General features: G+C 37.7%; 1 protein-coding gene across 1 annotated transcript in view; it reads right to left on the bottom strand.

Annotated features, from left to right (window-relative positions):
- Positions 1–5,628: 5,628 nt before the first annotated feature.
- The window catches only part of dnah6 (dynein, axonemal, heavy chain 6), a 67,488-nt gene continuing 59,543 nt past the window's right edge, over positions 5,629–13,573 (bottom strand). Inside the window, exons 78-82 of the mRNA XM_086082837.1 lie at positions 8,291–8,476; positions 7,354–7,426; positions 6,942–7,093; positions 5,883–6,105; positions 5,629–5,795 (exon numbers count right to left, since the gene is read on the bottom strand). Of these exons, the coding sequence (XP_085938963.1) occupies positions 5,692–5,795; positions 5,883–6,105; positions 6,942–7,093; positions 7,354–7,426; positions 8,291–8,476 (738 nt within the window). The 3' untranslated portion in view covers positions 5,629–5,691. The remainder of the gene's footprint in view (positions 5,796–5,882; positions 6,106–6,941; positions 7,094–7,353; positions 7,427–8,290; positions 8,477–13,573) is intronic.

Here is a 13,573-nt window from a genome sequence, read left to right on the forward strand (position 1 = left end):
TTGAAAGACACATATAAATGCTCATTGTGTCTGGGAAAAATAAAGAACAAATGTGCAAACTTTTGGCATTTTATTGACTACAGTACATTCACTACAGGACGTCAGCGTTCATCTTTTTACCACCTTGAAACTCGTCAGTTATGGGGTCAAATTTAAGTTGATTTTACTGATTAAAGCAGGCAAAGCACTTTTTGTTCCATGGTAATTTGAATATGGGTAATATAGCTTATGTTGAGTTGATATTATTATTATTAATTTACCATTAATACTTTATTTAATTTTTGTTACACTACTTGATTTGACTTTCATTTGACATTTGGATCCTGAGCTGAAAGAGTTCTTATTCTGAACCCCTTCAGACCCATAGATGGTCCCAGTGGACATGACATATTTGCGTATCTAAACCAATAAAATGCATAATTTGGATAATGTCAACACTTCTGGTTCATGATTAGATCTTAACTAACCAATCACAAGTTGATTTGCATGATGTTCATGCTAAAAATGTTATATATAAGCTTGGTAAGTTTACAACAGGTTACAGCCATATTATCCTGGCGTCCACTATAATAACTAAAATCATGATATATTCTGTGCCATCTCATAGTATACAAATATGTTAAATGCCATGTGTTTGTGATATTATGTATTTATTTTTATTATTATTATTATTATTTTTTTTTTTTTTCTGGAGAGCTCAGTACTGTTCATTCGGTAATTTTAATCTTTTTTGCTTATTAATTTGTATTTTGAATGTGGGTGAGTATGTGCATGTGCGTGTGTATGTGTGTGTGCGTGTGTGTGTGTGTGTGTGCGCGTGAGTGTGTATTCATTAGTTCACCTAAAACCTATTAAAAATCCCATACCGTTCACCTAAACCGAATACTTCAGAATCCAGCGAGAGTCGTGAGTTTGTCAGGAGACCCGAGGAAGGATCAAAGAAAAGAAAGGAAAGTGAAATCCAGCACCGACCAGACATTACCTACTACCCACCGGGTTACCAGAGTGATATTATTTATAATTTGTGATATAATTCAAATGATTTGTCTTGATCATATTTTTTTTTATATTACAAATACCTGCCATTTCAGCAATTATGTAGTTTTTACATCCATTGTAGCTACAGTGGTACTTCGGAGTTTGAACATAATTTGTTCCTGCAAAATGTTCAAAGTCCAAATTGTTCAACCTCCGAAAAATGTTCTCCCATAGAAAATAATGTAAATGCAATTAATCCGTTCCCAAGCTCCAAAAACAGAAAATTCCTATTTTAATTTATTTTCTTCTTTTTTTTTCTAACATTTACACCATGTTCAGTATTTAAATAATAAGAAATACCTTACCTTTTTTGTTGTGGTGTGATGGCATCAGTGGATGATAAATGCTATGTTAATGCTTGCTTTACTTCAGTGCTGAGTTTGCGCATTTTACATTGGGCATATTGTTAGACTACTAAGCGGTCCTTGCATGCATTGTTTAACGTCAGGCACGTTGTTGAACAGCTAAGGGGGGTCCTCGTGCCAGTATTTACAGAAGTTATCATGGTAGTTACAACGGCGATAATGTCCTTCCTTAATCCACTATAGTTCGTAGCACTGTATGTTTTTCTTTGCTACCACTGGCACTGTTGTCTTTCTTTGGGCCCATGCCGAAAAAAATTGTTGTGGAAAAATCTAAATGCACTCGCGAGTATGGAGCACCACCGGGAGTATTCACGATATGACTGGAAATGAGCAGTGCATTGTCTCAACTACCGCAACGTGAGCATTCGGCATTGCTCAGCTTCACTCGTTGACCCGTTTTCAAGGTATGTTCGGCTTAGCTTGCTTTGCTTGGATGTTTGAACTCCGAAAATGAGAAATGAGAGGCATTTTTTACTCAGATTTTTTGGTTGAAATCCGATTTGTACGAGTTCCGAGACGTTCAAGCTCCGAGGTTCCACTGTATATTGCAAATCTTGTGTCGTAGAAGATAAAAATAAAAAGACGGACATACTTACCAATGACAGTTGACAGTATCTGAAGGGCATTTTTAGTTAATTAGTTTTTAAGTCATAGTTACATTTTATATAGTCAGGAGGTGGAACATGCCAATCACACAGTCCTGGTGATTACTGTTGGTTCCTTTTTGGTGGGACAGTTGATGCCTAGTCAGCTGGAACAAATCTCAGTGTACTTTGTTCAGTTGACTAAGGGTAATAGGGAAGGTCACACACCTGTCCCTCAGAGATCATTTGCTTTGCAGAGTCATTGTGCACATGCACACATGCCCTCATAAACTAGTAGGCTGGTTCCCATCCTGCTCTTTGGGTCAGTTCATGTTGTGAACGTAACCTCTGATATTCACTCTCCATCATGAACGTTTCAAAAACAACAATTCAAAATGTGTGCGATCTAGCTCATACTGTTTAATGGCAAATATTATATTTTTCAAATGTCTTTTGGGTCTTGATCATTTGAAAGCTTGTAAAGGACACAGCGTGATAATGATGCATGTTGAAGTAGGTAGACACAAAATTTCAGTGAGTGGAACGAGGACCTGGGATCAAAATTGCTTTCCCTCATTTCTTTGCAAAAACAAAAATCTGAAGGTAGGTCCTCACCCTTAAAAAATAGGATGAAATGGCTGCTTTGTTTAGACAAAATGGTAACAATATGGTAAATGGTAATACAGATGTGGATGAGGAAGATGGGAAACACGAAACTGAGTATTTGTGTTCATCAAACAGACAAGGCACAGCTGGATAGAACAGGGAGGGCAGCTGGTAGGCTAATGAAGAGAATAGGGCGATGCTGAAGATGAGATTAGACAAGTAAAAACTGTAGGAAAGCACTTAAAAATGCAACAATGTAACTACATGTAAATCACTAATTATCAGTGTAAACAGGACAGACATACTGCGCATAAAAAGGAAATATTGCTTTAAATATGCAAATCTCCCTTTGAGTCCTGTCATTCTGATATATAATATATGCAAAGACTTTCTGTACAGATCAAATGAAGAATCACTCCAAGATGATCTCTTCACATTTTCATGGAAAATATTGATGAATACTCAAGTTTGCCTCCCTAAATTTCCATCTACCGTGATTGGTTTTATAAAAATCTATTTTACATTACAAAACAGCCCATCTTTAGCATTCCACACCTCACATCATCATTTAACTTTGCTCTGTTGTTTCAAATGTACTTTATTTTTATTTTTTTTACTTCAAGATTTGGAGTTTATGTTCTCTAATGTTTTTGATGTCTTGAATTACTTAATCAGATCTTGAACTGAACAGTTGGGAAGTACCTGAGCAACATCTAAAGTTAAACACCCTGACCCTGGGTTTGTAATGTATTCAATACATAATAAAAAAGTACGGGGTGTCCGAATACATGATGTTCGGTCCTGGTACAACTGGTGTCAGAGTGTCGTCTTTATTGCTGGCAGTGGGTTGGATTCATTTCCAGTGAAGGTTGGACTCTGCCAAGGCTGCCCTTAGTCATCAATTTTGTTAACTTTTATGGACAGAATTTCTAGAATGGCTACATGCTGTCCATATGGTTTGGACGCAGTGGAAAATACAAATGGTCTTACACATTTCATGAATAATAACTTTTAATATATCATATAGGCCTACAAAATGTTTGACTTATCTTTTATTAATACCATATAAAATCATTATTTTCTTTTATTACTTATAGTTATCTTATAGGTGAATAGTTTTTCAAAAATAACACACGTGTAGTGGCGGTTTTTGCTATGGGCAACCTGGGTGACCGCCCAGGGCACAATATATCCGAGGGCGCGGTGGCGAGCAGGCGTCCCAGAAATCTAAACAAGACTCGCTAGTTTACCCGCTAGATAACCGCACATTTTCACGTCCAGTTAGTGGAGGTTTTTATTTTGGTGCACTTACACACATATATGGTCTCCTCATATTTTGCTTGTATCAGTCTTGCAGTAGAGGCAAGTTAAATGAAATAACACAAACAAATATTTCGCCCAGGACGCAAATCTAGCCGGAACCGCCTCTGCGCACGTGTGACTGACTAATAGTCTAGATTTTTTTTTTTTATAGCAAATTGACCAAATTATGATATGTGAGGTATCGGACCAAGCCACGGACATACAGGGACAGTGCTGGCTCTGGCAGGGCCACCACAATTTGGTTTCTCGGGCCACCACCCGAAAAGGCTTAATGTAGAACCCTGCATTATTTTCAGTTTTGTGACAATACGACTTGAAAAAATTACCATATTTCTTATCAAAGGGTTGGGCTACCTGGAAAATTGTTGGGCTATCTCAATTTCCCATTTTAGGAGCTCTGCTGGCTCCTTAGCCTGGTTTGCTAAATCTCAGGCCTGCCATATGCTCCCAATGGACGTGGCAGCAATAGAATAAGTAAGTGTGTGTGCCAATGTGTGTGTGAGTGTGTAAATGACAGATTGTGTTTGTCAGTTCCTAGCTGCCTTCGCAATGAGTTGGATGCACATACCCAATGTGTTTACACAGCATGCCCAAAGTGACACAAATGGGAAGCTGCTGCATGTATGGGGTTTGGGGCGGAAACATTTCACGATTTGATGATCAGCACTCCGTACAGTGCTGCTGCTTGTTGACTATGACTGCGTGCATCAGCTCAGCAAGGTCGCTTAACCCATCCATGCCCTCTGAACTCCAATTTCTATTTTTTTCTTTGCCTGAGGCGAGATGTTACGATAAAACAGATTTTGACGATCGGGATGTACTGCTCGCAAGTGTTAGCTTGATAACAATGTGTGTAGCCCTTTTCGGATCGATCATGGCTGTTTTGTGGAAAACACTACTTCCACTTTTATATTTTTATGCAGGATCGTGAGTGGTCGGCGGCAACAATGAATACACAGAGACTGATATGCTTTGCTAGAATAATCGTGCCTTTTGTTCCCCGCAAACAGCAATCAACACCTGGGCTGTGCTAGAATAATCATATATTTTATTCCCCGCAAACAGCAATCAACACCTGGGCTGTGCTAGAGTAATTGTACCTTTTATTCCCCGCAAACAGCAATCTATATACACCTCTTTTTGCTAGAATAATGGTGCCTTTTATTCCCCGCAAACAGCAATAAACACAACTCACTTTTGCTAGAATAATGGTGCCTTTTATTCCCCGCAAACAGCAATCAACACACTTCAATGCTAAGCAGCAGAATATGATCATCATCAGCGCTTACCTTGACACTAGACCGGAGAGCCCACGGTCCGGGTAAACGAGCTGCAAAACGGCTGGGCAATGGTACGTATTCCACAGCTGACTCCGCCCGGGCCGTGTGCCGCTCCGTCTTTTATTCGTTAACAAAAAGTTGTGAGCGTGAGAAACCGGGCTGTCCAAGCTCTCTCCCAGTCACTCTCGAAAACATGCTTGCGAAGCAGGGAAGACTGTAGTATAAACAAGGCATTCACTCCCAGGCTGATTCCGCCCTTTATTTACAAATTGTTGGGCACCTGGATTCGTACAACAGTTCAGGACAACAACATATCCTTATATAAGAGGTGACATGAGGACATATCAAACCATGGTTATTTTCCCTTCAATGGCTCACTTGGCACCAAAGTATGTGGAAAGACAGAGACAATGACCATCCATGACTGAACACTGTGGCATATATCTGGCATTTATTTTAAACGCAAAAAATATTTGTGGCTAAAATCAAAAGGACTTAGTCATTCAACTGGCACAGCAGAGCAGACGCTTTGGATATCCAGTAGTCGCTTGATCGGTTCGATGGAAGCATTACAGTCACAACAAAATTAGTTGAGTGTCCTAGAGGGAGAGAAAAATAAAGAATTTAAAATAAACTTGACATGTACCTTAGGTATTACATGTGAAGCTCTTGGGTGATGTAAGCACCTGTGGTGGAAAGAGTTCCTGCTCTAGCTGAGGTCTTGTAAAGTGGCGCATGGTAGAGCTCAGACTCGGGCTCGTAGTTCTGTTGTGGCTCAAAGTGCACCACTGGAAGAACGGAATTCATCACTCGAGGTAACGAGTCCTCGATCACCATGTTGTCATCATCCCAGCGACTCGCATCCATGAACATGCCGTGCACCAGCACACCATTCTCAGGCATCGGCAACTGCATCCACAAAGAAGAAACATTCATATTAATTATTATGTATTTTGTACTCATCCAACAATCCTGTTGACATTTTTAAGTCACTTTTTCATCTTTTACATTCAATGCTAAAATCATTTCATATAGGAAAATTATTTGTGTTACATAAGTACAACAAATGTCATATAATTGAAGGCTTTTAATCAATAGCATCGTCTTAATCATTTGTGATGTAATATTCTACAAGAAGAAGTGTTATAAACTGGTAGCCCTTCCAATTAAGCAGCTCTCAGTTTCAAAAAGTTGGTGACCCCTGTTCCACAAAGCGCTTAACACACAATTTAGCAATAATAAATGTGATAAAAATTTATTTTGTGGAACTGGTGACTTGCAATTTACAACAAACAAAATGGCAAAGAGTCTATGAGTTGCTTCATGTTCCAAATACCAATTGCTCTGAATTTGAAAGGGAAAATGTACTGTTTCTGTCACCAATGTCCAACATTAAACACCAATGCCATCTAGTGGCAGAAAATTGCCTCAACAAAAATCTATGAGTCAATGTTTGACACTCCTCTTAACAGTTTAGTATACAGATATATTTTTTATACTTAAAATAACTTTAGAAAATTGCTATATCAATGAACTAAAATCGGTTTACATTTGTATTTATAAACCATATTTGTCCACTTTGATTTTAATTAACAAAAGTATGAAAAACTTACGAAAATAGTTAGATACTTGTACTTTTTAAATCAAGTATTGAATTCAGGGACTTTATACAAGTCTGATTTTTCATTCATTACAAAAGGAATAGTGTCTAAAAAGGCATGTACAACATGCGTGGACTTTAGTACCTCCGCGTCCATCGGGAGTTGAGCGTTGCTGTTCAGATTGCGCAGAGCCTCGGCCGCAGCCATCTGGTCCCGGTACACAGGCACCATGTTGAAGCGGAAGTTCAGCTCATCGATGGGCAAATTGTACCGTCGGGCGTGATTCTGCAGGACCGCTACATGTCAACAGTTAGGAGAAAATATCTTCGTTAACTTCAAAAGTGTTTTTCCATTACTCTTCTGCTGGCCTTCGAATACACCAAGCTGTGAACAAGGATTTTTTTTTCCTTTTCAAACTCAACACATATAGTAACAATTATCACACAATGCAATGACCATAACTTTAGAATATATTCTATCAGTTGAGAGATTTGTTTTACCATCATGGTCCATTAAAAGATGAAAAGAAAACATTTTTAGTGCAGCAATGGCATACCAGTTAGAAAGCCCTGAGGAAAGAATAATCCAGATATCCAAAAAGATTTGGGGTGGCCACGTGTGATCCAAGTCTAAAAGGAGATAAAATAAATAAATGTAAGTCAACTTCAAGTAACTCATGCAATGTGCTCAAGTCATGTGGGCATGCATTACAGCCCTCTAATTGCATATGAAAGAAAACAAGAAGAGTGGTGCAACTGGCACAGAGTATGTGTAGAATGTAGATCTCACTTTACAACATTGTGACATTATCTTCTTTCTTGGGGCTTCTTTTTGAGTGTGTGTGTGTGTGTGGGGGGGGGGGGTTATATCACATCATGAGGACCATTTTCTGGGTTTTTACTATCATTGTGGGGACCATGTGTTCTTGTGGGGACATTTTGGTGGTCCCCATGCGTCCAAACCTCTTTAAGAGTGTCAAAACTTAGTTTTAGAGTTTAGGTTTGAATTGGGTTATGGTTGAGGTTAGGGTAAGGAATGGGGGTAGGCAGTCATTTTTGATGGTCGGGGTTAGGGTAAGGGTCTAGAAAAAACATTATATCAATGACCCAACAGTGTGTGTGTGTGTGTGGGGGTGGGGGGGGGGGGTGTTTGCGCACGTGTGCGTGGGGGTGTGTGTGTGGGGGGGTGTGCATAAAGCGAGGGCACACATTTTCAAATGTGTCTCATTAAAGAAATGTTTGTGTTGGGGGTGATGTACAAGGCAAAAGTAGTAAAATATCCAGGTTGTGCATGTGTTTTTAGAGTTTGTGACTTCCAACCCTCCCTTAGGAACTGCTCAAACGTGTGATAACTGAGCATAGCTACTTTTGACATTGCCACAGAAGCCAGTGTGCATGTTAAGAATCTATGTGTTTGATGCTTATAATAAAAGATGATTTTACAAGCATTAGAGTTCATCCTCTAAGGATCAAGAAAATAAAGTAGAACAAAACCTCAACAAAGTAGATCCTGAGGTATAGGTCTTTGACCCAGGAAGCCAAGCCTTTTAGAGATGGGTAGGAGGCATTTGACCATTGGCCGGGAACATTGTTGTTAACGAAGCTTGTGTAGATCCGGTCCATCTCTTCTGACATCACCACCAGACCTCCAATGGCCTTTTGTAGAGTGATGAGAGACACCTGGAAACACAAAAATGGTTTCATCACTGCAAATACTATTTACGATTGGTTTGCTTGCCTATACAAATTTAACCCTAATGTTATGTTTGAGGGTCAAAATGACCCACTTTCAAGTTAAAGCACTACAAATACTAGTTTTTCGCTATGAAATTTGATACCAACATACAGTAAGAAATGGTTCATTTAGGCATATTTACAATGAAAACAGATAGTGAGCTGTAACGGGATGCTTTTAGAACACTGAACATAACATGACAAACTGATCCAAGTCGAAGAACTACAAATTAGGCTATTTATTTGGCTATGAAAATTCTCATCAGTTAAAATGGTTTATGTTGACATATTTTAAATTAATATGTTTACTAATGTTTATCGAAATGCTTTTGAAATATTAAACATAGCCAGGTCAAACTGACCCATTTCGAAGTTACATAACTACAATGGTAGTATGTCGTGATGAAACTTGTTGAAACTGGTTCATTTGAAACATTTGCAACTAAAGAGGTTAATTAATGTGTTTTTATCATTAAACATAGCCTGGGTCAAACTGACCCAGGAACTTTATTGGTGTTCCTTTTGCTCATTAGAGGTGTGCCCAAAAGTCGATTCACATAAGAATCAAGATTCTTATGTAATCAATCAAGATTCTTATGTACTACGATTCAGAATCGATATATAAAATATAAATAGGTAACTAGAGGGCTCGAAAGGTAACTAGAGGGCTCGAAAGAGAGAGAGAGGAAGTCGCTCACGAGAGAGGAAGTCGCTCACGAGATGCTGTGACTATCGTGAGACCTACAGCGAGACCAGAAACCCTAACATGGAGGCGCCCTGCTGCTAAGATAGAACTAGCTCTATTATACTAAACTAATCCAAATTTAACCATCATATATCTTGGCTTTTCTCTCCTCTCTTTCATCCGGCAGATCTGAAATACCACCCAACGTGGAGGACCTTGAACGTTTCATCGACGGATATTTTTACAGCTGCGCGATGGAGGATCCTTCCGTCGAGAAACCGTCGAAGAAACCTTCTTCGAAGAAGAGGAAAAACGATTCAGCGACGGACACGGACGACCTAACCACTACGGACGTTTCGGTCAGTGTGCTGGAGTCCATAAATAAAAAACTTGACGTCCTCGGCCTCATCCTCGAGGACGTCAAAGAATTAAAAGTAAGCATGGAATTCATCAGTCAGCAGGTAAGTGTCCTTAAACAGGAAAATGCCGAGCTACATTCTACACTCACGGCTGTTTCAGCCGAGCTGGAAACTATGAAACAAGAGAATAAAACGCTAAAAGAAACAGTTTTAGATGTACAATCCCGTAGTATGCGGGAGAATTTAATATTCTCAGGTATATCTGAGAATACCTCTGATAACCCAGAGGTTGAGATAAAAAAATTTATGACGAATTCATTAAAAATTCCTCAGGAGACGGTAAATAACATCTCTTTTGACCGGGTACATCGGCTCGGAGCCCGTAGAGGCAACAAACCCCGTCCTATTATTGCTAAGTTTGAGCATTTTAAACGAAATTATTTGTTAAAAGTAAAGGACGGGAGCTTAAAGGGACCTCATTTGGAATGAATGATCAATTCCCGAGAGAGATCAATGAGCGGCGAAAGGTACTGTTTCCTATAATGAAACAAAATAGGCAGGAGGGTAAACGGACTACGATAGCCGTTGATAAGTTATATATCGATGGCCAACTATTCCGGAACCCCAATTCCACTTCCTGGCTGTTCTAATTAGCATTGGTGGAACTAAACTTAGTTTGATTACTAGGTGTATACATATACTGTATATGTGGTTATAAAACCAAAAATATGAATACTTATTATGTTTAGGCTATATTATAAATATAATATTAATACACAACTATATCTAAAGTATATTTAAAAAAAAAAAAAATTCTCGCTGGGGTTACTGGTGTATTGTTATGTTTAATCCCCTGTTAATTTCCTTCACTTTCACCGCCCTACTCGTTTTTGCACTGTTTTATTTACTTACACGTTACCTTACACGTTACCTTACACGTTACCTTACACGTTACCTTACACGTTACCTTACACATTACCTTACATGTTACCTTATACGTTACCTCATATTTTATACAAACTATATAAATCACCTAACCACTTTGATTCTATCCTATAACATGCCAGTGGTGGCAAATGGCCTATACAGATATATACATAGGACTGAGTTTATATTATTTGTATGCATAAATTAGTTCTGGTTTCCTGGAATGTTTGTGGCGCTCGCTCACAGGCAAAAAGAATAAAAACTTTAGACCATCTCTTAAAATTAAAAGCAGATATTTGCCTCCTACAAGAAACCCACCTACAAAAATCTGAAGAAAAATTACTTATTGATAAAAATTTTAGCCAAGCGTACTCTGCCCCTTATAACAGTAGACAAAGGGGAGTCTGTATACTCATACATAAGAATTTACTCTTTACTCTAAATAATACAATAACAGACCCAGAGGGCCGATACATTATTATTCAGGTGACTATATTTAATAAAATATATACATTCGGTAATTTATATGCCCCTAATAATGATGATCCGGCTTTTTTCCATGAATTTTTCTCTAAGCTGTTTGAATTAGCAGCGAACTCTACTATTATTATTGGAGGAGACTTTAACACAACCTTAAATCCATTAATAGATCGTTCTAATAAAACAACATGTATAAGGCGATCACAATCCACAAAAGTAATAGGGGAATATATGGATGACTTTGGCCTCGTCGACAGCTGGAGACTTAAAAACCCAAATAAGAAGGAATTTACCTTCTTTTCCGCTGTGCACCGGTCCTTTTCAAGAATTGATTTTTTTCTTACAAATAATTCTATTGCTGATAAAACCGTTACAAAAATACATCCTATTATTATTAGCGACCATGCACCAGTCTCCCTTTCCCTACAAGTTGATTATACCTTTAAACCACCACCTACATGGCGTTTTAACATCTCACTACTAAACGACGCAGAATTTGACAAAATTATAAGAAAAGAATGGGCAGACTTTTTGGAAATAAATGACTCTCCAGACCTATCTCCAGCTCTTCTCTGGGAAGCTGGGAAAGCAGTAATTAGAGGTAAAATTATATCATATTCATCTTATAAAAAGAAACAGGATCAAAAATTAGAAAAAGACTTGGAAGATAAAATTAAACAACTGACGGATGAGTACGCAATAAACCCAAATAACCAAATATGGACTGACTTACAAAATACAAAAATACAGTTAGACGATATGTTAACTAAAAAGACAGAGTTTATAATACAACAATTGAGATACAACAACTTTGAATATAATAACAAATCAGGTAAATTTCTTGCAAACCAACTTCAACGTAATCGGGAAAAATCGCTTATAACGGCTATTAAAGGTACAACTGGTGAATGTACACAATCACCAGAAGAAATTAATCAAATTTTTTAATTATTATCACAACTTATACTCAGAAACTAATAAACCTAACCCAGAGCATATTGAGGCATTCCTCAGTAGCTTAAATATACCTCAGGTAACTACGGAATATAAAGATATGTTAGATGCACCACTTACTATAAACGAGTTTAGGTTAAAAAATTCTATATACGTAGACCATGTTTCTTTAAATTTTGACATTTGGTTTTTATTTGAGGCAGATATTTTTTCCATTAAAATATGATTTATGAGGAGGTTAGACCATTGGTCGATATTCAAAGTTTGTTTATTTTTCCAGTTAACAAGAATTGTTTTTTTTACGATAGTAAGGGCTACAAGTATAGATTGAAATTGTTTATGTGGTAAGTCAATTGTTGTTAAGTCACCTAGCAAACACAAGTTTGGAGAGAACGGTATCCTACAGTCCAAGACAGCGGAAAGTTTTTCTAAGACTTTAGTCCAGAAACACATAACCGGAGTACATAACCATAAAGCATGAAAATAAGTGTCTGTAGTGTTTTGTAAACACTGGAGACAAATGTCGGAGTCTGAGAGTCCCATTTTCTTCATCATATATTGAGTAATGTATGTTCTGTGAATAATTTTATATTGGATAAGTTGTAAATTTGTGTGTTTTGTCATTTTAAAAACATTTTCACAAACTTGAATCCAAAAGGCAGATTCCGGAGCTATAGACAAGTCTGTTTCCCATTTTGAGATGGGTAAAGACGTTTTATCAGTATATGAAAGTAACTTATATATTTTTGAGAGTTTTTTTGTTGTTGTCGGAGAAAGCTTGGTAATATCTTTAGCTAAAACAGGCGGTTGGAGCGTACCCTGGAGTGTTGGAATTTGTTTCTTTATCATACTTTTAACTTGCAAATAATGTAAAAAGTTTCCGTTTTTTATTTTATATTTTTGGAGCAAGGATGTATATGATATAAACATATTATCTGAGAAGAGATGGTGGAGATGTGTAATTCCTTTCTGCTCCCACACATTCAAATAAAACGATTGGTTGTTAATTTGAAAGTCGGGGTTATGCCATAGGGGAGAAAGCCCGCAGGGCTCCACTTGGGCTTTTGTCATTTCTAGTGCCTTCCACCAGGCAGTCAGGGTGGCGGAAATCATTGGATTTTTAAAGCAGTTATGTCGCTTAATCGATGTTGTAATAAAGAGTAAATCTAGGAGTCTGAGGTTATTACAATCCTTCTGTTCTAGTTCCAGCCAACAGTTAGTATCTCTATTGGGTTGTGCCCATAAAATAATATATTGTAGCTGGTTGGCTATATAATAGTGCATAAAATTTGGTGCCTCTAGACCTCCTTTGGATTTATTTTTCTGAAGAGTAGATAGACTAATCTTTGCTTCTTTTTTTTTTCCAGTAAAATTTTGTAACGGCTGAGTCCAACAACTGGAACCAGTTAGCCGTAGGTTTAAATGGAATCATTGAGAAAAAATAGTTTATTTTGGGTAAAACTTTCATTTTAATAGTGGCTATTCGTCCTATTAGAGAAATAGGAAGATTATTCCAGCGCTCCAAGTCACTATAAATGCTATCCAGAAGTGGAGTGAAATTTAAATTAACTAAATCAGTTAATTTAGGTGAGATTTTTATGCCTAAGTATTTTAAATTACCTATAGGAAATGAGTAGT

The sequence above is a fragment of the Leptonotus elevatus genome, chromosome 8 (genome assembly GCF_054856555.1).
Source record: "Leptonotus elevatus isolate MCC_2025b chromosome 8, RoL_Lele_1.0, whole genome shotgun sequence".
Classification (NCBI taxonomy): Eukaryota; Metazoa; Chordata; class Actinopteri; order Syngnathiformes; family Syngnathidae; genus Leptonotus; species Leptonotus elevatus.